A 26,292-nucleotide genomic window follows, 5' to 3' on the forward strand; every position below is an offset into this window, starting at 1 on the left:
CTTGAAGTGGATTCACTTTTACAAAAGAAGACGTGAAGAACCAGTCGTATATTTTTTTTAAAGACTGACTTGAAGACTTCACGTCTGAGCTCTGAAGCCGTGTGACCTGTGAGTTTAAGTCAGTCCAGCTATGCCGTCTTTCTGCGTCTACCTGAGACGGAGGTACAGGCAGGTGCCTCAGACTGAGGCTGATGGAGCCTTCAGCTACAGCCGAGCCTCAAACAGTCGAGGCCTGCTGACGTCTGGTAGGTTTGTAAGTGTTTGTAGACGTTTTCTTTACTCCGTGTCTGCTGCTTTTTCTCTCCTATAGATGTGATGTGTGTAAGTATAGATTGTTTGTTATTCTGGCTGTGTGTGGGTCAGTTCTATCATCAAAGTACTGAATGTTATTCATTTCTACCTTAATTGTTTTGTTAGTACGTTTTTAAATAATGAGAAGAAGGGTTAGGGTTAGAGGTGTTAGGGTTATGGGGGTTAGGGTTAGAGGGGTTAGGGTTAGAGGGGTTAGGGTTATGGGGGTTAGAGTTAGAGGAGTTAGGGTTATGGGGGTTAGAGTTAGGGTTATGGGGGTTAGGGTTAGAGGGGTTAGGGTTATGGGGGTTAGAGTTAGGGTTATGGGGGTAAGGGTTAGGGTTATGGGGGTTAGGGTTAGGGTTAGAGGGGTTAGGGTTAGAGGGGGTTGGGTTAGGGTCTGAGGGGTTAGGGTTAGGGTTATTGGGGTTAGGGTTGTCCATAAACTGTCAAAAAATCGATAAAAATGTCGATCACTGTTTCCCAAAGTAACCTAAAATGTTTTCTTTTTGTCCCGACTAACAGTCCACAACCCAAAGTATTCAGTTTTCTGCCACAGACTAAAGAAACCAGAAAATATTCACATTTAAGAAGCTGGAATCAGAGAATTTGGGCAATTTTTCTTAAAAAAAAAAAAAAAAAAAAAGACTCAAAACCATTAATCAATGATCAAAACAGTTTTAATCATTGCAGCTCTAATTAGAAGTGTTGTTGTTCCCATATGAGACTTGAAATTGACTTTCAAATGCTAAAAGTCTGCAACCGACCTTGTTTATCCTTATTTACTCCAAATCCCCACCAGTAAATAAGATACAGCTCCCAACAAGACCAGCAAGAAAACATCTCCAAGAACTTTTTTTAAAACATTTGTATAACATTTGACCTTCAAAGAGAACATATACACAGTATTGTTGCAGGTCTACAATACTTCAAACTTGTGCATAAATTACACTTAAACTCTATTTTTAGTTTGCTGTACAAAACCTGAGATCCTGCCTTCAGTTTCAGTGTGTGTGTGTGTGTGTGTGTGTGTGTGTGTGTGTGTGTGTGTGTGTGTCAGTTCCTCAGTATTTTTCCACTCGGTCTATTTATTCAGTGTTTTGTGGGGTTTCGGTGGCCGTCCAGGTCTCCTCTGTGGGGATCAATAAGAAATAAAGATTATGTTAGTACTCTACTCAGGTGCTGGTCGGGGGCAGCAACAGTCTGCAGCAGCGTGATGAAGAAAATCTCTCTACCCAGCATGCAACTCTGATGGAAACACGTGTTAACAAGCCGTTAGAAGATAGGAACACTGTATATATGCTCAAATCCTTCAAAAACACACATTTATCCACGCGTCGGAGTTCGTATTTCTAGTGAAATCTCACTACATGAGGGAGCGAGTTGCGAGCGTTTTACATTATATTAATTTCTGTGTGTTTTGCGTCGCAGCAGGATGATGGATGCGATCCTCTGTAATGGCCTCTTCTTCAGCCAGCTGAGTTTGTTGTGTACGGGTGTAATTTATCAGTCCGTGTGTGACCACCACCACCACCACCGCCACCACCGCCGCCGTGTCTCGATCCGAGAGCCTCTCTCTGCTCTGTGATTATGCAGTCTTGTCTGCAGATCTATAGCCGGACGCTCAAATTGATGCATCGCCTCTATTATAGTATTGAAGCCCACGATGCTCTTAGCCAGAATGGCTCTTAATGTAATTTGGAGCTGCTGTCATTCATTTTTCTGCCACCGGTGCTTTCACACACACACACACACAAACAAACAAACAAGTTGACCGAGGCTGAATTCAGTCAAACTGGAGAAACGTTCAGCACAGAGAGGAATATTTTAACAAGACCAACTCACAACAGTTTTCAGTATGAATTAATCTGATGATTGTTTAGAAAAGAATATAATGCCCATCATGTCATCTTGTTCTCACCCAAACAACAGTTTTCAATCATATAAAAAGAAGAGAAAAGCAGCAAAACCTCATTTAAGGAAGTGGAACCAGAGATTGTTCAGTATATATGCTTGATAATTAATGAATTGATTATTCCTTTTGATTCCTTCTTTACCTTCTACCCTTATTAAGAAGAAGGCGGGAAATTCTGATAAATAAACTATGGATTTAGGGAATACTTCAAGTAGATTCTCAAATATGAGATGGGATCAAAGACGTTTTTTCTATTAATTCAGAATTATTACAACATTGTATAATCAAGTCAGTACTGTAAAATTGTCATTATTTATGTATTTATTTATTATTTTAATTTATTGGATAATTTATTGTATGATGTATCACCAGATGACACACCCACACACATTATTTATGTATATATGTCATCATTACATGGGCTATATAACACAAGTAAAATGTATGAAATACCATGATGACAATAAAATAAAGCATAAAAAAAAACAACAGTTAATTAATTATATAAAAATAGTTGGAATCTAATATAAAAGTTGGAATAATAAGCTTGTTAAACAGTAAAAAGCTCGTGCCATAATAAACTAGACTGTGCTGTGTAACTAACCTAATGAGCTGCGGTTTGGAGCACGTTTCAAACGGCGGCGCTGAGACAACTTCTGTTCTGATAAACACATAAAACACATTGTGACCGGTCACCATGACGGTTTTAATAGCTGATCCCGGTGCTGCTGTGCTGTGCTGTGTGGGAGAAATGATGTAATAAATCAGTTGATGTGTGCTGCTGTACGATATTTTAGAAAACAGGTCAGATATTTGCTGAAATTAGGTGCGAAGGGGATCACAAGCAGCCACAATATGACATGATCCTGATTAGCAGCAGGATAAATATGATCAGCATGTCTGACAGAACATATTTGTTGGGTTTAAATCTCTGATATGTGGAATCAATCCTGCGATTTACTCCTCCAGGCAGTAAGCAGTATTACATCATAATTTCACATACATACATACGCTCACCCTCAGCCAGACACTTAAGCCAAACTCCCATTTACACCGATTCATTTCCAACCTGAGTGGAGTGTGGAGGAGTGAATCAGAGGCAGAATAATGAGGATGGAAATAGAAAGCTGTCATATCACCTCCACATCTCTGCAGCTCTGTCCCCGGGCCGATCCATCTGCTGTCCCCGAACGCCCCCCTCCCACCCCACGCAGGAGGAGCCGCAGCCTCCCGCGTGTTTTCATTTCATCTTCAGCGTCGACAATCATGCATGCCGCGACTCTGCGAGAGCCCAGCGTGTGTGTTTTTACCTTCGCAGGTGTGACGGTTGTAAATAAGCAGGTCATGTTGCTGTTGTTGTTGTTGTTGCTGTGGCTGCAAGAGGCCTTAAATAAGACATTGTCAACCCAAAGAAAGTCTTGCTGGGATAAACTTCTTGGAAGTGGTGATTTCTAGCAAATGTGCCAGTTTGTCGGTATAAAATCAAAGTGAAGAGAAACATTCAACATATGCAGGACTGTGCAAAAGTTTTAGGCAGTAAAATAACACCATCAGGAGCTTTTATTCATCAATGACAGCAGGAACCTGAAGTAAATCAGTATTTGCTTTGAGCTGCTTTGCCTTTAAAACAGCAGCAGTTCTCCTCGATGTTTCAGGTAGTCAGCAGGTCGGTTGTTCCTGCATCTTGGAGAAGTTGCTTCTGTCTCTTCATGTTAATCCCAGACTGACTCCATGATGTTGAGATCAGAGACTCTTCATTCTTCTTGCTGATGAAGATGGATCTTTATGACTCTGGCTGGATCTTTGGGCTCGTTGTCACGCTGCAGAATGAATCAGACGCCTCCCGGATGGTGCTGCAATACGGAGAAGAATCTAAAGTGCCTAAAACCTTTGCACAGTATATTAAATGAATATATACTGTGTATTCAACTGTCTGGGTGACACATATTATGACTCTTCCATAAGCCTATATGTGAAGGATTGCAGAGCGACAGTCAAAGTGAGAGTATATATTTTTTCTGATTCACTATTCACAGTTTGAGTTTTAAATCAGATTTAAGTGATGGAGAGGAAAGTGAAGTGATATTTTCCTGGAAAAAGAAGTGATATATATTCCAAGAAAGTAATTTTAAAGCCTTGAGAAAACATTTAATCCTGTTACAAAGTAGAGTTTTGCTTTGCTGCCCCTCTGCTGTGTAGATGGAGCGTAGGATCGGTTTGTAAAGGATTTTACTGTATGACGTCATCAGCTGATCAATAGCTACTATGTTTAGACGAGAGTCGGCAACGCTGCTCCATGAGACTTTAATTGATTTCCACAGAGACTTCATCAGCTGTTAGAACAGTAAGAACTCTGGACACATGAAGAACTGTTTGTGTCTCACAGTTAAAGGAAACTTTGTTCCACAAACTGTTTCAGTTTGCTTGATTGTCAACAACAATGTGTTTATGTTAGAGTGACGGCGCCCTCTAGCAGCTGTTGTAATTATTGACTCTATTCTGTAGGGAGCAAAGAGGGAAGAGGAGTCTGCATAGGGAGGATGGATGGATGCTTCAACAAAACATCAGACTTTAACTTTTCTTTAACACAGGAAACCATTTCCTAACCCTAACCAAGTGTTTATTATTGTAACCATAACGACAAAGGTCCCCTATCCTTAACGAAGTAGTTATAAAGCTGGACACCACAAACGTTCCCTAACAGTAACCAAGTGTTAATTATTGTAACCATGGCGACAGAGATCCCCAAACGTTAACCCAGCCCTCCAGTGGAAAGGGAAGAAACATAAAACCAGAATTTGTGATAAGGCAACTTAGATTTTAGAACAACAACAACAACAACAATCTTATTTATGTAGCACATTTACAAAAACATTACAAAGTGCTTTACAAAGACATAAAATACCAGATCAGTGAAAACTAAAAGTAAAAATGTGTTTGCACTATAACACAGGATAAAAATATAAAACTGTTATCAGCTATTCTAGCTAATCAGCTAACTAGCCTGCTAACTGACATTAGCGGTGCTCTTTTCCCCGGTGAATGTTTGTTTGGTGGTTCGTTCAACAAGCTAAGCTGCAGGACAAGACGTGTGTTCATGTTTGTAAGTTAGATTAGAAGGTGACTTTAGCAGGAAAGCTAACGTGAGTTGTTGTTCAGAGTCTGTAGGTCTTATGTTGCGTAGCAGGATGCAATCAGGCTCAGTGTGACCGTCTGCTCTGCCGATGATAGAACAACATGTTATCGCTTTATGTAAAAGACTTGATTCGCTGTATGTAAATAAGAACTCCAGCTATGTAAGCAGGTGATGGAACAATATTTAATTGGCCATCATGAAACCAAAGAATGTAAAATGTAAATTTCTCCATTTTGGTTTTCAGAGCTGTCCAGACAGCACTTGAGACGTGGCGAGCTTCTCACATTAAATCACAGCCGTCTGAATGACAACTCAGCTGTGTATATACAGTATTTTATGACCAAATTGTTTCCTCTTGATTGGAGAGCTGGAACGGACTGTCTGTCAGGGTGGCAGCCAGGAAGTCAGATAGGCAGCGTCTCTGCACAAGTGTCCTCGTTGTTTTCATGTAAACTGACACCGAGTTGTCAGACAGATCGGCTTCACGCTCGCTGCTTCTGCTGCTGCTCACATTTCATTCACTTCCTGTTTCTTCATCTCATCAGCCATGTGGCAGCACTTTACAACAACCCAGATAAGTTATTAAATTATCCCCTGAGATCATTTAAACCGAGAGGGCCCGATCCATTCATGTATAAGAGCTTTTACATGTGGCCGGTGGTCGATGTATCATGTCACCATTTACGTCACAAATGTAGCTGTGGGTAGAGAAAACGATTGGGATCTTGAACTAGTTTAACAAATGAATGGATGGACTCTGAATGGTTGATGATTGCATTAGACAGTGTGGTATTTTTCAGACCCTGTAATATATATATACAGAGAGCAGCTCGAGTCCATTAACGCCACATGGATCTATTTGTTTAAGAAGGAAGAGCAAAGATTATTAGGTTTATTAGATAATTTAATAACTGAATGCTCTTAGCTGAGCAGTGATGTTGAATTATTATCACTGCCTTCCACACACACGTTGTCTGCAGACATAAGATGAAAAAAGTTGAGAAAACTTGAAATTTCAAGGCAATAAACCCAAACCTAAATATATTTTCTTAGGTTTAGGCTTTGAGTTTATCCAGCCTAGAATTATTTTTTACCTCTGTTTCTGTTTCTTTCTCCACGTTAGTCATATTCCAGGAGGATATTGTTGTAGCTCCAGAGCCCACCCATCCACAGAATTAAAAAAACAATATATTAATACAATCAATCAATTAATAAATAATAGCTGACAATACAGGTGACAACAGACGCACCTAAAAACATTTCATTAAATGAAGACGTGTGGTGTGGTGTCATAATTTTGATGGTCATAATAATTTTAATTTTTGACAGTTTAATTAGCTTCTCATCTATGAATATTTATTATTTTATAAATAGTATTAATTTAGTCTTAATTTATCCTTTATGAACCAATACTCTTGGTTCCTCTTTGACAACCTCAAATCATCCAATAAAGGGTATTAATTATGTTTGGAAAGCATGTTTTTGCTGGTATAAAACCATCATTAAGTCACACGTTTAGTCTTTGAGAGGCATCTCTGAAGTCAACCACTGGGTGATATTTCAGCCTTGCTAAATCACAGGAAGTAGTTTGTGCTACATGTCTTCAGCTTCATATAAAATCACTCAGAAAAAGGTCAGTACACTTCTTTATTTCTTCTTGGCTGTTTGTTCACATTCAGAGGTGAACTGGTCACACAAATACTCACACAGCAGCTCCCCCACCGCTCTGTGCTGTAATGTGGCAGTTACAGGAACCATAATGAATGCTTTAAGGTAGTGGCTGTGGAAAGGTTGCCGTGGCGGCAGGCCGTTGATACGAGCCTTAATGAAGTTGATTAATCTCCAGGCTCGGGGGTTCTACCGTCAAAGTCTTCGGCACATTAGCTGAAGAATAAACTCTGGAGGTGTTAAGGTGACCTAACGTCGCCTGAGAGGTTTTAACGTAAGGTGAAGGGTGCCCCAAGAGCCCGGTACACTGTTTGAGCAGGGGCTCCTGGGAAATGAAGTCTCCTGCTTTTCTAAAGTTCATTTTCTGAGTCTGAGAAGGGAAAGGTGACGCTGACAGGTAATGATGACGTGTGGCGTTTACGTAGAATCTACGTTGACTCAATGTTGAGAAAGCAGCAGATGGATGGTTCAGACTCCTGCTCCACAAATATTTATGTCCCTCCATCATATCTTTATAACATGACTACTTGTTTGATTTAGATACTCATGCATTTTCAGAACTGTGAGACACACATACAAAGTAATGTGTCACATGACTTTTTTCAGTAACAAGTAGTGTAAAACATTTACAGTTATAATCCCAGTAACGCTCCGTTGCTCAGACAGTTTGGTGGTGGACTTGTTTGCTGTTTTAGCGGTAGTTTGATGGAGGGTTGATGTCTTGTTTATGTCTTGCAGTATTTTGTGAATCATCATATCTTGAGCTACTTCAACTAGTTTCTGTAATATTTGCAAGTTCTTGAAAGTTTTTCAAACCACATATTTATTCACCTCCATTCATATAGAGATGGAGTGCCCATTCACCGCTACGCTAACTGTGCTGCTACACAGTGACATAATGACCTTCTTTCATTGTTTCCTTGACTCTACTATGATATTAGTAGGTCTCTGAGACATGGGTCATCAGTAAGTTATTTTAAAAAGTCACAATTGTTTACATCTGATGTAGAATTTCTACATATTGCACAAAAATAGTCTTAAATCATAGTGAGATTTTCTTTGAAAAATTGTGGGAATTTTGGACCCCAAACAGACTCATCCTGGAACATATTAATCTTTCTCCTCAGAGGCCTGTAAAGAGCTCAAAGCAGCTCTCTGAGAGTTATTGTTGTTTGATATCAGTTTCCTTCTCTTCATCTCCACATTTTTATTGATTCTTTTAACAGTTTTTAAATTGTGTAAATGTCATGACACAAGATCTGTTTCTGCCCGTTCAGTGTCTTTTCATTCCTTTGGTCCAGTGTGGATTTATATATATTTTTTAATATATGTTTGTGTTGAACTGGATGAAGTCTGGTCTCTAATGCTAAATGGCTTTCCTCATTGATTGTCTGTCAGAAGAGCTGAATGCTGCTGTGACCTTTCAGCTGTGGTCTGCTGCTCCTTCAGACACTAAAACACTGACATTTTCACCGTTCTGACGGTCATGTTCATTGATCAGGAAGGAACATGTATGTAGCCGAGCTCACAGGGGATGTTTCAGGGTTTTATTTGTTGTGAATGTAAATTATGTTCTTGTCCGGACAGCTAGATGATACTTCCTGATTTGTTTCATCAGCTGCACCTCTGCATGGTCAGTCTAGTTAAGCCTTAATGTGTTAAAAGGTGTTTATTTTATTCCTGCTTAACATCCTGTTTCAGCTTTAACACTCTAAACATAGACAAAAAACGCATTCAAATTCAGAACGTTCATCTCAGTTTTAATTAGTATAGCTGCTAAGCTTCAGCTTGAAAGTTCATTTGACTAACAAGCCGATAAGAAGTAATGTAAACAGTACAAACAATTTAAACCTGATGCACACAAGAAATTTAAAAGAAAACGAGAAATTAAAAAAAAAAGATGAAATTGTAATAAAACCAGTAGAATAGGTTTAAGAGAAATAAAATAAGAACAAGATAAAACAAAGAAAAGAAAATGACAAAATGAGGGAATAAAACTTTTTTAAACATCAACGTGCACTTTATTGCGACCCAACTGCTGTTAGTTGTGATTTTTTTTTTTTTTTAATTTTCTGTTATATCTATACTGTTATGATGTTGGATGTTAAACATGGTCAGATTTCCAAAACTTGAGGTGGACGTATGTAAAAATGTTGCCTGCAAGTCAAAAGTCAGGGCTTCAGCCTACTCTGAACGCTTCGTTTGCAATGTTACCTCTACTTCCTCCTCGTGATGACATCATATTGTTCGCGTACACCCACAAACGGCCGTTCGTTCTGTAGTCTCGGTTGCTCATGTTGTTCCACTCTCATATTTCAGATCAGATTCTAGCTTAAACATGTAGGGATGTATTTGAGAAGTTGACGTTTGGAGTAAAGAAGGAGAAAAAGAAGTGAAATCCTGCTACTATAGTTTGTTTACGTAGCCTCTGGAAGCTTCCTGAAGCTGACCAATCAGAACAGAGTGGGCTCATCGGGATGGAGGGGACTCTCTTACCGAGACAGGAGCTAAAACAGCCTGTTTCAGACAGAGGCTGAACTGAGGGGCTGTATAAAGGGTCAGTATAAGATAGATAAGGAGTTTTTAACTGTAAATCATGTAAATATATTCCAGTAGAGCCCCAGAATATATAAATATAGACCTGGAAATGTGCAGAATATGTCCCCTTTAAATTATATTTTAAACAGTACAAGTCTCATTTTCACATTGAACACTTGAATCAATTGATTGTATCGACTCGGCTGAACTATTGTAGTTCAGAGCACTCAGTGTGATTTTCACAAAAGCGCAAGTTTATTCAAATGTCAGTGAACACAACCGCAGTCAGACACTCGTCAGTGGTCTCTGCTGTTTCCTGATGGTTGACTGGTCTGGCTGCTCTGTAAATCCTTCCCACTGTGACTTTATCTTATTCACCCCACACGGCCGAGCCATGACTCTGATGACTCATCACTTCTTATTGACTCATGAGGCTGCTGCTGGTCATACTAATTCATGTCAGTCAATAGGAGATGACCTATCACAGCCAGCTCTTGAATCCAAAAAGTAAGTTTGGAGCCGCTCCTGGAGCTCAACATGAGTCAGAGGAAGGGAAATAATAATGTTTTGCAGGCGCTCAATCTTCATTTATTATAAGAAAGTTAAGATATTGAGCTGCTCCACTGGAGTTAGGAAGATTTATGGAATAAATACAAAAGTTGTTTGTGTTTTTACTGTCACCAGAAGCCTTGTAAATGCTTTATCTGACCTTGTATCTCTCCCGGAGAGTTGTCACACCTGTTGGCAGTAGTTCATGATAGATGCTCATTTGCTAATTGTCTTCTTTGTTTTGTTTTTTTGCAGGAGTTTGCGGCTGCTGTGGGCCGCTGAGGCCGAGGTACAAACGCCTGGTGGACAACATCTTCCCCGAAGATCCCAAAGTAAGTAGCTGCAATTGTTTCTCATCTTCAATGAAATGAAAGTTATTTAATTAAGATACAGGGACATTTAGGAATCTATTACTTGAAATTGCACACAATAATAAAACAAGAAGCTGGCTTGTGGTATGACCTACAGCGGCCTGTAACTGACCTTGGAGTTAAAATCTAATTGTTTTGAATTTGGTCCATAAATTGTCAGAAAAAGCAAATATTTAGCAAATGTTCACATTTAAGAGCCTGGAGCCATTTTTTCTTAAAAAATGATTAATGATTGATCAGTTATCATATTTATTGTGGTTTCAGCTCTAAAGGTAGATGATTAAAGCAAAGATCTAATAGAAAGGTATTTAGAAGAAGGAAAGCACTACCACACTAAAATGTTATTATAGTTTAGTCATTTGGTCTCTGCTGGAAAACCGTGGACTGCTCCCTCCATGTTGCCGCCCCAAGTGAACGAGTTCAAGTATCTCGGGGTCTCGTTCACAGTGAGATTACGATGGCTCATGAGTTCGACAAGTGGATCGGTGCAGCATCAGCGGTAATGTGAGCGTTGCACCGGACCGTTGAGGTGAAGAAGGTGGGGACCGAACGAATGAGATCACAGACACAAGCGGCTGAAAAGAGTTTCCTCTTTAGTTTCCTCCTGGTTTGGATGCTTCCTGGACGCCCCCCTTCGTAGGTTATCAAGGCATGTCCAACTGGTAGGAGACCCAGAATGTGCTGGAGAGACTACATATCTCGTCTGGCCTGGGAATAAACATTTATATATGAGCAGAGAACAGTATGTGGATCCTACTTTTTGCAAACATCCGCCGGGGACTGAACATCCACAGCAGAGTCGTCCCGTTGTTCTGTATTTACTGCTGCATGACTTGGTTGTAATGAATGAATGAAAAGGAGACATGCAGAGGAGGAAAATGAAAACAAGAGTGTCTGTCTCCACAGTTAATCATCTATTGAGTGTTTGATGGTTATTTGTGAAACAATCAGAAAATCCTCTCATTCACTAGCTTTGTTCTCACTACCACCGCTCCCTCTCTTCATTCACTCTCTAGCTCACTCGACCACCGCCGCTCTCTCTCTTGTCCTAAGAGTAGCTGCTAGAGTAGCTGCTAGAGTAGCTGCTTCCTTTTTTATGAATAAAGCAGTGAACAAGTTGAAGCAGCCACGTTGTCTGTGTTTGACAAATCAGTGACGGTCAGCACTACAACACTTTTGTAAAGTACTAATCCCCCAGCAGGGACTTTTTGGGGGGTTAAAACAGTCTCCCTGGAACTTCATTTAGAGCTCGGTTCCTGGTGGTTCTTCAAAAGGTTCTTAGTCCCTGGGGAAGGTTCCTATGGTGGAAACACGGCTGTTGGTACAATCTGGCCAGTAGCTGTCCAGATTTTGTGGTCTTGATTGAGAAATTTGATGGACTGACAAACCCAACTCACTTATGTCCTCTTTGTTGGACCCAACTGGTAATGGAGCAAAATTACAAATAACTTATAACATTACAGAATGTAAAGAGTATGAAAAAGAAGAAACAAGATCTATTCCAGTAAACCAGTGTGACTGAGTATCACTATCTCTACATCAGACAGCACAGAGCGGTCTCAGTTCCAGCCGTTAACAGTGTATTAACACTGTGTTTGGTGCCCAGTTGTTATCGCTAGTGTTGAGATTGCTGTGGAGACCCAGTGACACCTCGGCCGTGAGAGAGCTTCCCAGCCACAACACAGAAATAATTGGCCGACCACAGAGCCACACGAAGGCTCCAGACTTTGATAAATCCGGCTGTTAAATGTGAAACGGCTTTGATAACCGCGCCACGACACGTTATTATCACTCGTTTGATTTCTCGACCCTTGTTAATTAAAAACGCTAAACGTATACGCGGTCTGTCGCGTACACAAGGGAGTGAATTTTCTTTTCTTTTTTTTTTTTCTCCTTGTCATCACGCCCTCGTATCTTCTCAAGGGCCTTTGCTGTAAGCAAACAGGTGCAGTGGGAAATCGAAATGCTCTAACAGTCGAGACCTTGTCAAATTAATTATCACTTGCTGAGAGCCTGAGGAGCTGAAAACACTCAGGGGACCTTTTGTCTTGAATTAACTCCCTCGTCTTTACGTATGTAACCTGGTGATAATGTATATTGTTTTTCTGTTCTCATATATACAAGTTCAGATTGAGTCCTTTCCAAATAAATGTTTTTTCAGAAACATTAAAAAGCTTTTTCCTGTGCACCATCATGAGCAGTTTCCATTTGTTTTAATGAGATTGAAGTGGAATCAGAATAAAGCAAAGGACAATTTTTGTCTATTTTTTTCCCCCTCTTACTGAAGTGTGGCGTGTGTTTTGTGGATCTCTGATTATGTGCTGTTTCACTCTCTCTGATATTTATGAGCGGTGATCTGTGGTGTTCAGTCATTCGTCATCAAAGCAGAAGAACCGAATCAAACGCATTCACAGGCCATTTACTGTCCCCGTTAGTCTGAATGTCAGTGTCATTTTAGGAAATGCAGGCAGAATTTTATGAACTTGACATAATATGTGAAGAAAATTACTTTGATTGAACTCAAAAAAGTTTTTTTTTTAAAGTATGTTTATTGAAGTTTAAACTGATAAAATTCATCTTTAGAAAAGTTTGAGCTACAGGAGTCACTAAGACAGTTTAGAGCTGAATGTGAAGCAGTCGGGATGAGAGTCAGCACCTTCAGATCTGAGGCCAGATGGTGGACTGCTCCCTCTGGGTTGGGAGTGAGTTGCTGCCCCAAGTGAAGGAGTTCAAGTATCTCTTGTCTTGTTCATAGTGAGGATAAGATGGAGCGTGAGGTTGACAGGTGGACCGTTGTGGTGAAGAAAGAGCCGAGCCAGAAGGCAAAGCTCTCATTTTACCAGTCGGTCTACAGCTGGTTAGGATTCCTGCTGGATGCCTCCCTCTGGAGGTGATCCAGGCAAGTCCAACTGGGAGGAGACCCTGGAGCAGACCCAGAACACACTGGAGGGACTACATGTCTCTTCTGGTGTGGGAACGCCTTGGGATCCCCCAGGAGGAGCTGGAGGGCGTTGCCATGGTGAAAGATGTCTGGGTTTCCTGTCTGATGCCACCTCGGATAAGCAACGGAAAGTAGACGGATGGATGTTTGTAAACACTGTAGTCATATAAAGCCGGCCAGATGTTTAAACAGAAAGGTATCACGTTTAAATCTTAAGGGATAAAGCTGGTGGTTTTCAATATTTTTATTACTGTCAACAAATCCCATTAAGAGAACCGAAACCACAACGTGTTAGTTTGTCCCTCGATACTCTCTGACTCCTCTACTCTGTCTGTGTGTCTCAGTAGTTTAATTAAACAGCTGGTCACTGTAGTTTTTAGCAAACATCACTCAAACAGCAGGAGGTTTGTTTTTTCACTATTTTTGGCAGCAGGAAAAATGTAATATTGAGTCAAAATAAACTACAGTGTGTGTTCATGGTAATGAAACATGTCACCCAGCGCAGCGGTGCGGCTCACTGATGTATTTTTAATAGTTTTTGGGTAACGAGGAGATCTACGGCACAGAGGAATAAGATATATCACAAACGATACTTGTTAGTAGATCACCAGACTTTCACTTTCACTTCTGCTCAAACCTGTGAATCCGTCTTGTGTTTTTCTCCAGGATGGCCTGAGTAAGTCAGACATGGAGAAGCTGACCTTCTACGCCGTGTCGGCTCCAGAGAAGCTGGACAGGATCGGAGCTTACCTGGCCGAGAGGCTGAGCAGAGACGTGGTGCGACATCGCTACGGGTGAGTGACCCTGACCGTCACTGTGGTGCATAGAGACATTTCACACCACAATACGGTACACACTCGGTACCTGCGAGACAAACTGTGGACAACTTTAACTGAATCATCACACATGAAGAGCTGCAGCAAACTAGAAATTGTCGCACACATGAAAAAAATCAGCTGAGCTTATTCTGTCCGGTGATCCGTTGAGAATCTCCAAACATCTACAAACTTTTACAGAAATCATATAAAATAAGTTCTCTTTATAACTTCAGGTCTTGCCTCCCAAATATAAAAACATCAATAGTAATTCAGGTGAATGTCAGTGGTGGAACGTAAATAAATACAGTCTATACTTCACCTGAGTTTTTTCATTTTATGCTACTTTATTATTTTACTCAGCCATATTTCAGAGGTAAATATTGTACTTTTTACTCCCACTACGTTTATTTAGCAAAACATGAAGATTTGAGCATGTGAAATACATTACATTGTTGTAGAGTAAATTAAATCACCACATTTTATATAAAACTAATAAAATGTAGTTTACATGTTACTGCATCAATAATTATAATCCTATAGTATATAATAATGTAACACTTACTGAGCCCAGTTTGGCTGCACAGTGTGAACTTTACTTCAAAGACTGTAATACTTCTTCCACCACTCGTTGTCTGTACATCATTAGTTACACTGCAAACATGAACCACTAGCAGTGTAATGCTGCGTACCGATTCATGGTGTAAATTCACCAAAATGAAAACAGCTTCAGGACAAAAAAAAAACATGCCATGGAAACGTAACACTTCCTGTGAAAAGAAGATGAGGTGCAGTTAACTGCAAGATGAAGGTACAGTCAGAAAAAATAAGCTCCAAATGCTTGTTGTTGTGTTTGCACACATGAGAACTGTAGCACCAAAAATCCATAAAAATCAAATCAAAAATCATCCCAAAGACATACAGGATAAAACAAAATCCATTAAAATATAAAAGTGTTTGTTTTGACATTTCTAAAACCCCATTAAATATTCTATTAACATGTTTCTTAAAACCCTGTAACACTTTCCTCTATCTGTCCACACACAGAGATTTAAAAACATGGACATACAGATTAAAAACCCCTGTCCTAGAACATGTGTAGTACAATAACAATGTATAACATGCATATAGTGACTGTGTCAATAAATGGAGCGAAAAGGAAGCAAAACTAGGGGTTCAAAAGATTGTTAAACCCAAATAAGTGGGGAAAAAAGCCTCCAAAGAAACATTTGAATCATTAAACTCATCAGAATGCATCCAGTTGCATTTAAAGTGTCCATTCATGTTTCTCTGAACCATTTAGTTCCCGCTCTTGGAAGGTAATTAAAAACGTCCCAGATGTGTTTATAAAAGAAGACTGTCAGCCCTGAATCAATACAGTGATTGAAATGTCAGAAATTGTGTTTAATTGGCTGTGATTTTTATTCCCCATCAGCTGACAGTCAGAGAACACACGTCCATGTGTCCGAACTGTACGAAACCACTCGGCATCGCCTGAAACACTCAAAAAATGACACGTCTGTACGTTCGGGTCTGTGATGTCACTCAAACCCCAAAGCTGTCGTTAGATCTGACGAAGCGAGTCCATTTCTGCTCCTGTAATTTTAAATGATCAAGCAGTTAAAGACCACGTTTTCCAAATATAAAAATATTAATATTGGTTCAAGTGTTCTGGAGATTGTTCTACTTTTCTTGCTGCTGATGATCATTATACTGTAAATGAAAAACTGAATAACTGATGGTATTATGATTTTAAAATGCAATTCAATATTTTCCCATCATCAGCTCTAGCAGCTCTCTGAAGTGTTCAGTAAATTAAAAAAAGGACTAATAGACCCTGTGTGGGGAAAAAAAAAGAGTTGCAAACTTTAAGCAGTTTCTTTAATCGATAGTCGGCCACGTTAACAATCAATAGTCAATTTACTGTTAACAATTTATGAAATACATTGGATGTTTTACCATAACAGAACTGTCTTTTAACCACTGACTCTACGTTTGACACAAATCAGAGCAGTAATTTAAAGAATAGATCAAGTAAACACCAAGTTACATGAAAATGAACTAACTATAAATCAGATAACACAAAATAATGACTTAATTTAAAATTGTGGAGCTCTCTCTCCCGCCTGTCGCTGTTCAAAGATTTATAATCTTTAATTTTATATTAAACACAGCAAACAGCTGCACAATTTCCAGCTTCATTAGAGGAAATAAATTAGATCAGACCAGATGTGTTGGACAGATCTATCAAATGGAAAAAAAACCCTACAAAAATATGACCCATTTTCCCTTTAATCAAAAGTGCTGCAGCCTGCAACAGTTAAAAACCTGTAAGATTATTGAATAAATATAAAACATGTTCCACCAGTCTCACCACAATGGACTTCAGTCAGACTGGTTTTATATATAATGATACACATACCTTCTCTACATGATGGAATGATGTGTTGTTCACTGTAGCTAACGTTAAAATCAAATGTTCATCACTTTAGTTTTGATTGATTGGAGGCTTGTGTAATTAGAGTCCTGCTGGTGCTAAACATTAGCGGCGTTAGCAACATTAGCAGCGTTAGCAGCGTTAGCAGCATTAGCAACATTAGCAGCGTCAGCAGCATTAGCAACGTTAGCAGCATTAGCAGCGTTAGCAGCGTTAGCAGCGTTAGCAGCGTTAACAACATTAGCAGCATTAGCAGCGTTAGCAGCGTTAGCAGCAAGCATTTTATATCTATTTATTGAAGGTTTTTTTTTTCTTCCCTCTTCTTTCTTTGCCTTTATCTGGATGGTATTTTCGCACGTGTTTTCCCTTTTTATATATTATGAACTTTGTCAAATAATATGTACAGCAATGAGGACCGCAAATGATTTGCACTTTGGCATTGGTTGCACTTAATTGTTCGATTTATTGTATTTGTAAATGTATTATTGTAAAATTCAATAAAGATCTTTAAAAAAAGCAGCATTAGCAACATTAGCAGCATTTGCAACATTAGCAGCGTTAGCAACATTAGCAGGATTAGCAGGATTAGCAGCTTCAGCGCTGCTCTCAGCCTGCGTTAACCGAGCAGCTGCTTGTTGCTTCGGTTGAAGATTCAAGTTCAGTAATGAATTGATAATCATTGACATGCCTGATAGGAACCGGTGATTGAGTGTACGTGACTTGTCCTCAGGTACGTGGTGATAGCCATGGAGGCTCTGGACCAGCTGCTGATGGCTTGTCACTCTCAGAGCATCAAACCCTTCGTGGAGAGTTTCCTGCACATGGTGGCCAAGCTGCTGGAGTCCAGAGAACCAGACCTGCAGGTCCTGGGAACCAACTCGGTAAGACAAGAACTCCAGAAGCACCAGTAGAAAAATAACACAAGCATTTTCATTTTATTTTAGTTTTACCAAACATGAAAAGCAAGTAGATATTTTGGCGAGGAACGTCCTGAACTCTGCCAGGAATTCACAAGAGTGCCACAATATTTCGATTTTATTTTTGATATCTGCTCCTGGCAAAGAGACGCACAAATATCTTGCCAGTGCTTTCAAACAGAAACACTCGAAGCAGCTGATACGTTGCCACGAGGAGGAAGACGATGACAGTGTGAAGGAAGGAAGAGACGAAGCTACAGAGAGAAATATTTCTTTATTAAGATGCTCTGTTCCTGAAAATAGTGACTCGTCTGAGTCTGTAATATGTAGAATTATAAATGTTATCAGAATACAGCAGCTTTAAAAGTATTTTAAACTTGAATATTTAGAAAGAACCACCTCTCACTAGTTGCTTGGGTGAACGTCATTGAAGTAAGTAGCAAACATGGTGGAATTTATGGTTCTGTCTTATTAAAATGTTTCTCATTCTTCTTACCTTATTAAGACTTAATGATGTGCAATAAATGTGTGAATAATAGAGAAGATGCTGTAAGTGTCAGGAGGCTTGTTCAGAGCTCTGGAGGTGGAGATCAGATAATAAAAACACGTCCAACTAATCAAACTAATTGTGCACTAACATGTACAATATGTAACCTGTATTTCCATCACACACATAATTCACAGACCCGCAGTAACAAACTGTACGTAACTAGAGCTGCAACGATAATCAGAGTCGATTTTATCTTCAACTCTTTCAATAATCGATTCATCGTTTAGTCGTTTTTCCAGCAAAAATGCGAAACGTTTGATGGTTCTCTGTTCTCTAAATGTGGAGATTTGCTGCTTTTCTTACATTAAGGTGATGAACAAAATGATTAATTGATAAACCAATGAAAGAGCAGATAATGAAAACAATAGTTTCTTAATAGCGGATGTACACGTAACTCTTTGTTTACGTCACACATTCATACATGATTGTGACTGATTTTCCAAACTTCCAAACACTCTTTTATTAATTTTTTTCCTCATGATGTAACATCAGTTCTGTTACTGGATGACAGACACTATAACAGATACGTGACATCTTCTGCTCTCTTTACATTTCATCTCAAGTATAATCATTTCCTCTGATGATAGTGTTGGTTTCCTGCTATAATATGCGCCGCTTTTTTCCATCTTTACACTTTTCCTGCTTTCTATTTTAAATTATTATACTTATGTTTTCTTATCACAAAGTCTTGTGCTGTGCTTCCTGCAAATTAGAGCGTGTAAGCGACACAACAGAACCTTATACTTGAATTTATCAGGTCAAATATCAAATCACATTCAGTTTTTCTTCCGTATTTGTGCAGGTTTGTTTAATCAAAATGCTTTCTTGCAATGAAAGGAATCCATCTTTTGTGATTTTTAGTATAAAAACAAGGCAGTATTAACATAAAACAACAGTTCATACTCCACACACACACAAACAGAACATAAAACACATCAGTCAGCTGCAGCCCAGAGGTTGATGATGTCGGTGGTTTAAATACCTAATTTAACTTTTACACTGGCGGTGGAAATGGCCCTATAACATATCCTGTGAAAGCTAATTATTATTAGCCTCCAGTAGCCGCTAGCAAATGTCAGCCCCATCTCTCTCCTTCTAAGTCTTCTGAAGGTGAACCCTAAGTTTCCCCCTCTTCCCCTCATCACGCCTCCTATTCTGAGCCTGTCGTCGTTGTCGGCGGTTCATCTGAGCGAGAAACGGAGCCGATGGTTTAGATGGGAAAGCCTTTGCATTATTTATGTGTGGTATTTAGAGTCTGACAGAGGAGGAGAGCGGATGCAGAGGCAGGTAGCCGAGCTGGAAGTTGGATTGTTGGGGGGGGGGGGGGGACGACCGCCTTTAGGTGAGAGCCGTGTTAATTAAATTTTCCTCATGGTGCTGGCTACAAAGCTCTCCGTTTAATGTCGGTGTTTTGGTTTGTTTTTTTTACCTTGTAGCCGAGGAAAACGAAGCGCTTGTGTTTGTTCTGTCGGGTAATTATCAGTTTAATGAGTTTGTTTGAGATGTCTGCAGAACAACACCCAACGTCGAGCGCAACAAATTACAGCAGTTTTTATTGAAAGAGTGTTTGAAAAGCGGCCGGCTGCTTCCAGTTGAGCCACAGCGGCGACTAATTAGTCTCAAACATGACACGTTTTTGGGTTTTTGTGGATGTTTCACATGCAGAGCAGCTTCCAGTGGTCTGAAAGTTCACATCCTCCATCACAACACTACAAGCAGCAAGAGAAGGAGGTCAGAGGTCACAGTGCCATAAAGCATTACTCTGGTTTATCAGCAATATAAACATTTTACTCACCAAGTTAAGAACAGAGATGTGGGAACACGGTGAAATCACTAAACCATCAGACACATTATCTGAACCACTTTATTTAGAGGTCAAACTGAAAGTGACCTGAAATGTTGGTAATAATCCCTCTGAGGTCAAAGTTGAAGCAGGAAGTTGGTCTGTAAACTGGGATGGATGTTTACAGCAGACAGTTTGAGTAATGATTTAACCTTTGTTTTCTCTTCTAAGTAAGTTCATGTTTCTGACCCGTCAGACTTCTTTTTAGAGATCTGTTATTAACTTAATGAGCACAATGTTAATATTACTGATTGAAATGATGAGCAAAACTACAAAAAGAAGACCCAAGTTTTAATAAACCAGAATGATCTGCAGGCATGAACAGCTGAGCCTTGGGACCCAGACGGATCATAATAAAAAGAGGCACTTTAAGTATTTTAATGACAATAAATAAAAAGCACAGAAGATAAAATGCCATCAAATTTTGCAGGAACACTTTGTGGAGGTCTTTGGATGAGTCATGGAAGTTGAAGTGGATCTGAGAAAAGCTGAAGAACTGAACCCAAATCAAATAAGAACATTTTAAATATTGTTAGAGAGAAGATGAAGGTTTGTGTATTCTCAGTTAAAGAAACCCTGTAGAGTTTCTGACCTCGAGTAGCTCCATGGAGGAGCTCTTCCTCCCAAAGTGAGCAGATCATACTGGTGATGCAACACACACACACACACACATATATATACCCACATGGTTTCACATGATTTCACCCCAGCAGGGAGGAACATTGAAAGCTAGTAAAAACGGATGTAAACAACGCAGGACTTTGTGTTTTGAGTTTTTTCTGAGGAAGGAAATGCGTTCATTGACCTTGAAGGACACAATCAATGTTTAACTCTGAAACAGAACTCAGCTTTAAGAGCTGCTACTTAACATCTTACAGTTGAGTAAAGCTGAAGAGTTATCCTTACTGTTAGACTTAATGCATCTTTTGCCATCTTGGATCAAATTCATTGATTATTTTCTCAATAAATTAGTTATTTGATTAATCAGTTTGTCTATAAGATATCAGATAGTAGTAAAAAGTGTCCATCAGAGCGGCCCAGAGCCTCAGATGATGTCTTCAGATGTTTTGTTTTGTCTGAACAACAGTCAAAATCTCAAAGATATTCAGTTTATAATGTTATAAAACAGAGAAAAGCAGAAAATCCTCACACTGGAGAAGCTCTAGATTGTTGCTTAAAAAATAACTTAGAAAGAAATATTTACGATTACTTTTCTCTCGTTTGACCAATAGATTGATCAACTAATCAAAATACATAGAAAGAGTTTTGAGTCTCAATATAAAGTGCTCTATTAGTGGCCATGTGGTGGCGCTGTTGGCTCCATATTAATCACTTGTTCTTCAGCTTTCAGTCTAACTTTCCACCAAATGTCATTAAAATCTGAAGCAGAACCGTTGAGATATTCTGCTGATTAACTGACAAAAACAAAACCTCTTGATCAGAGGTGATAAATCAATCTGTAAATAACTTCCACCGATGTATTTAATGACACATAGACTGATATATTCCTTCAAACATTCAACATTTATCACCTTTAATTCAACTCTTCACCACAGAACAGCTTCTCCATCTTATCTCTGCCCAGTATAAGTGTGTGTGTGTGTGTGTGTGTGTGTGTGTGTGTGTGTGTGTGTAACTTCAGTATAAATGTGTGTGTCAACAGAGTGTTTCTATCCTGTCTGCGCTGCCAGGCATTCGCTGTGTCCAAATTTATCCGCCAGTTAACTTTATCACAAGAAATTGGCAGACTGCGGCGGCTAGAAGTGTCTCTTCCTCCACTTCATCTCAATAGAAGAGACACTCATCAGTCCGCACTCAGACACACGAAGCCACTGAGTCAGACACACAGGGGAGTTTATACGTCGGCTATTTATAGCCTGTGGAGACGCTTGTGTCAGTGGATAGAAAAATCTGTATTTCTGTCATCTTTCTTTTCTTTTTAATTCTCCTGTAAAGGTCTCGGGCAGTGTTTCTGGTGCAAAAACCAACTTGGAACAAGATGTTATATCCTCTACTATGCATCCAAGTTAACCATAAGCCAATCTGATGCTTCTTAAATGGGGTTCACTAATCAAAACAGCTCTGTAATTAGTGAACTGTACCACTAATCCATCTTTCTTCTATTAGATTCCTTCTGTTTCTTCACATGTGTTTTTACATTAGTCCACAGATGGCCTGTAAAGCATTGGCTTCTTATTCTAAAAGACGAACCCACATAAGTCCACAGTAAAGTCTTTTTTTTTTTTTTTTTTATTCCTCTGTTTGAGGATTTTTGCAAAAAGCTCCGAGGCAAAATCAGAAACTCTTTGATGACCAAAAGCCAGTAAATGTGCAGGATTTTGTGCCACAATTCAAAGACAAAGTGAACAAAAACACATTTCATTCAAAAAGATGCAGTTTAGTGAGTTTCCTAACAGATGAAAAAGACGGTAGAGGAAGTAGAAATATAAAGGAATACAAAATATTATGGTAATTATAATAAAATAGGCAGTGTTAAACATGGGTTGGATGAACTAGTAAGGGGGGAGCACCTGATCCAGCTCCCCCAGATCCACCAAGTTACTGTGGTTATAATTCTGAATGTGAAGAAGTTGTTTAAGCTGCGGAGGAAGCTGGGAAGTAGATTATTTTATCAAACTCGATTAAACACAAAGTAATTTAACCCTTTCATGCATGAATTATGATAACCTCAGTCAGGATTTGTATTTTTATTCCCCTTTAGGCATGAAAAACAATATTTGAACTTTTTTTTATTAATTAATTAATTTATTACTTAATTATTCATTTAAATATGTGATGACACACTAGAGTCCACTGTGGTGGCTGATGTGCAACTATACCATCAAAACCCCCATGCATATCTAAGAAAAGGGCTTTTGAATAGCTTGAATAGCTCCAAAAACAACAACTTAACATGTTGAAACTTTTTTCTTAATTTCATGAGAATTACTCAAAACAATTATTTTGAATTGTTTGTCTGCTGCAGAAAATGACACGTTGCTTCTGTTTGGAGTCTCTGAAAACTTTGTCTATGTGTACTGTGGGTACACAGCAGCAGCAGCCTTACACAGCGTTACTCTAACAAATACTCAAACACGTATATTTACATTTCTGTTATTGGAGTTTGTTCATAACTGGGAGTTAGACCTCTCTGGGGTCTCACTATGTTAGCTAACGCATGATGCATTTCTGTGTCTGTCAATGAGTTTTTGGCAAACAAAACAACACTTACAGTATTTGCGTATACATAGCTGCTATAACACTATAAAACATGAAAAAAAGTCCTAACTGGGTGCAATAACACTGATGAAAGTCTAACATTGTTCTCCTGAGAAGCATATCTTACTTTATCTGCTGGATGTTTCACTTTCTTCACCAACTAACTTTGTGAAATAAACCAGAACAAAGCTAAAAGAGTGGCTACAAGCGACACCTTTCACATCACATTTGATCCATTTCTAATATAAAAATCTTTAAAACCTGTACGTGAAACTCTTCATAGTAAATATACTTTGAACTTTTCCTACCTGTGAGCCTCGAGGTAATCCGGTCGCAGCTGTAGAGGAAATTTTTATTTTTAATGATGATCGTTCAGCACAAACGAGGGCTGAGGGGGAACCGAGCTCTCCCGGTCTGACAGTTAACGGGCCGGCGGGTCTTCATCATCATTACCTGAGTCGGGGAGTCTGGAGGCAGCAGAGCATTATGACTCAGTCTGCAACACAAGACATCAACACTCTCCTGTGATAGACTGCAGATTTCTGATAGTTCCCTCCAAACTGCTGTTAACTTCCTGACAAACTGTCTGTCACCCGCTGACGAGAGGGAGGTAAAAACTGTCTCGTTTAGTGAGGAGATAGTAAATGAAGTCGTGATGGGTGCAGATACAGGTGTAGGCTTGTAGACTGCTCCTGAAATAAGTTCATGCATTTCATCTTGGTCCTTTATAGAGTAGAAATACAGTGGTAATTACTTTTGAGACACAGAAATAAGAATAAAACAGCTTCTATTTAACAAAACTTGCAGCAGTAGTGTTATGAGACATGCCAATAACAGAAGAGTCTCTGAGGATTATAGACATGACAAAAATACAGGATTTTTACTTGTCTTGATGTCCTTTTTTATCTATTTAATAATATAGGTTAAACTTCTCAGATTCACCCCGTTTATACTTATTCACTTCATGGGTCTTGGGTGGATGGGAAAGTTATCCAATCTCTAAAAAATATAAGTGCATTAAAGAGGTATTTAACACAGATTTCTAAGCAGATGTTAAAAAGTTATCTGTAAGTCAGTAAATATCCTCTATAGAGTCTCTGTTTGGTTGAGAGAGAAAACTGCTCTGGTTGATTTCAACACGTACGATCATACAGAAGACGAACTGAGCTGTTGCAGAGTTTATCTGATCCCTGATCAGTTCCACTGAGGGAGCGGTCCGTTGTTAAGATTAGTTTATGGAAAGTTGTTTGCTGGTAAACTGTAACTAAACTGCTAAAGTGTACAAGTTCTTCTTATTCTGACCATCAGATTCAGGTGCAGGTCTGGAGAACAGCTGACCCTTATTTTCATGTAGCCAGGAAAACCAAGACTGATTGCAGTGGTTAAACGAGAGAGAGCGAGCAGCAGATAAATAACGGTGGATGCGAGCGGAGCAGAGGAAAAGGTTAACAGGAAGTTAGTCAGTCTGGCAGTAAATGTTCAGTACAGACTCCAGTGTGTCAGTTAATAAACGCTGCAGCTTGTCAAGACCAAGAAAATTCACATCTGTTGTTTCCTAAACTGCTGGAAAATTGAAGGAGGTTAGCTCCAAAGTTAGCAACAATGGGTTAGCCTAGCTTAACAACGCTAAACAGATGAATAGAAAACAGTAGAAAACACTGATCTGGGTGTGATACACTTGAAATGACTTTTGTTGTCTTAACACAAGGGAAATGTAAATAACATGACCTAAATGAGATATAGTCTAAGATTCCCTGAATTTAAATGGAAAAAATATCTGATTAAAGCCTCAATTACACACTAAGAGTCTGGATGCATTTGACACCAAGTTTTAGACTCTGAGCTGCTGACACGTTTCAGTCTGTTGTCAGAAAGTGTTGAGGTTTGATACTCAGCCTTACTTTTAAATATCAAACATCAACCATCCTAAAAAGTGACTTTAAAAATCAGTGGATTCAAATGGTGGTACGTTTAAATGATGTAAAAATATATCAAGAGGAAGTTCAACCACTTCTGTGTGTTCAGCATATTTCAAATACTCATATTTATGATAAAAACGTTAATGATACTGTGTGTTGAATCCAAGCTTTGTGCTCAGTACAACTAGAAACTGTTTACAGCCACCTTTCATACCTGCAGGAAATAAATGTTTACTTAAAAAGACATTTTAGGTGAAGTTGCTTTAAATAAACTGTTGCCCTTGACAACATAATTGGAAAAAAGTTTTTTAATTGACTGCCATGTTCCCAAATGTTCACCGTGCCTCTGCGACGGCTGTTTAAATGTATTTTACTCTTTACTGCTTGTTTTGTTATGCTAGATAAGTCAAATCAGTCCATTTCACAGGACTTTTTTTTTTTTTTTTTAAACGGAGCTTTTTGACGTCGCCTGAGGGAAGTAAAACTAACCGTGCTGGTGTTTGTATCACTCTCTCATTCTCTCATTGTTGAAAATCCTAACCGCTCTGCCGCGAGGCGTCGCTGAGGCATGAAGCCTGTCGCTTTTTGATTAGTCTTATTTACATGATGAGCCCTCAGCTCCAGCCTGAATCACCCCCCCGCCACCCCGCCCCTTCACTTAAAGCACTTATCCCCTCCATGTGAACACATTCACTCCTCTGTTCAATTAAAGACAAATGAAGAAATTCTAGAAATGTGTTCAAATTGCCTTAAAATGTGTTTTTGTTTAAATTGCTGAAAATGATCAAGACACACAAACACCACAAAAAATGTTCATTTTCATTTGATTTTATTATTATTATCATTTTAATTTGACATTCAGCAGCAAACCCATTTAAAATACATGACTATGACCTCCACAGTAACAAAAGCTAGATGTTATCAAAAATTGCAACTTTTATTTATTGATTATTCAATTCATTTCAATTAATTTGTGATCCATAATCTAGTGTAATGTTTCTCTGGATCACTGGTGGTTAGTGTTGCAGGGCATCTGTGGAAGATTTTTTAAATAAATGAGTTTATATATGTACTAATATGATTCTTTCATTTAATAAAAAGTAGTATTAGAAGTAAAAGTGACCAAAACCCTGCACTGACAGGATTTCACAACTCTGAAAAACTTTCACGTCAGCATTTATTT

At 39.0% G+C, this 26,292-nt stretch overlaps 1 protein-coding gene across 3 annotated transcripts in view; it reads left to right on the forward strand.

Annotated features, from left to right (window-relative positions):
* The window catches only part of efr3a (EFR3 homolog A (S. cerevisiae)), a 150,569-nt gene that overhangs the window by 43,602 nt on the left and 80,675 nt on the right, over nt 1-26,292 (forward strand). For all 3 annotated transcript variants that reach the window (XM_067606809.1, XM_067606810.1, XM_067606808.1), the window contains 3 exons: nt 10,353-10,429; nt 14,076-14,203; nt 17,392-17,542. In XM_067606809.1, the coding sequence (XP_067462910.1) occupies nt 10,353-10,429; nt 14,076-14,203; nt 17,392-17,542 (356 nt within the window). The remainder of the gene's footprint in view (nt 1-10,352; nt 10,430-14,075; nt 14,204-17,391; nt 17,543-26,292) is intronic.

The sequence above is a fragment of the Thunnus thynnus genome, chromosome 12, assembly GCF_963924715.1.
Source record: "Thunnus thynnus chromosome 12, fThuThy2.1, whole genome shotgun sequence".
Classification (NCBI taxonomy): domain Eukaryota; kingdom Metazoa; phylum Chordata; class Actinopteri; order Scombriformes; family Scombridae; genus Thunnus; species Thunnus thynnus.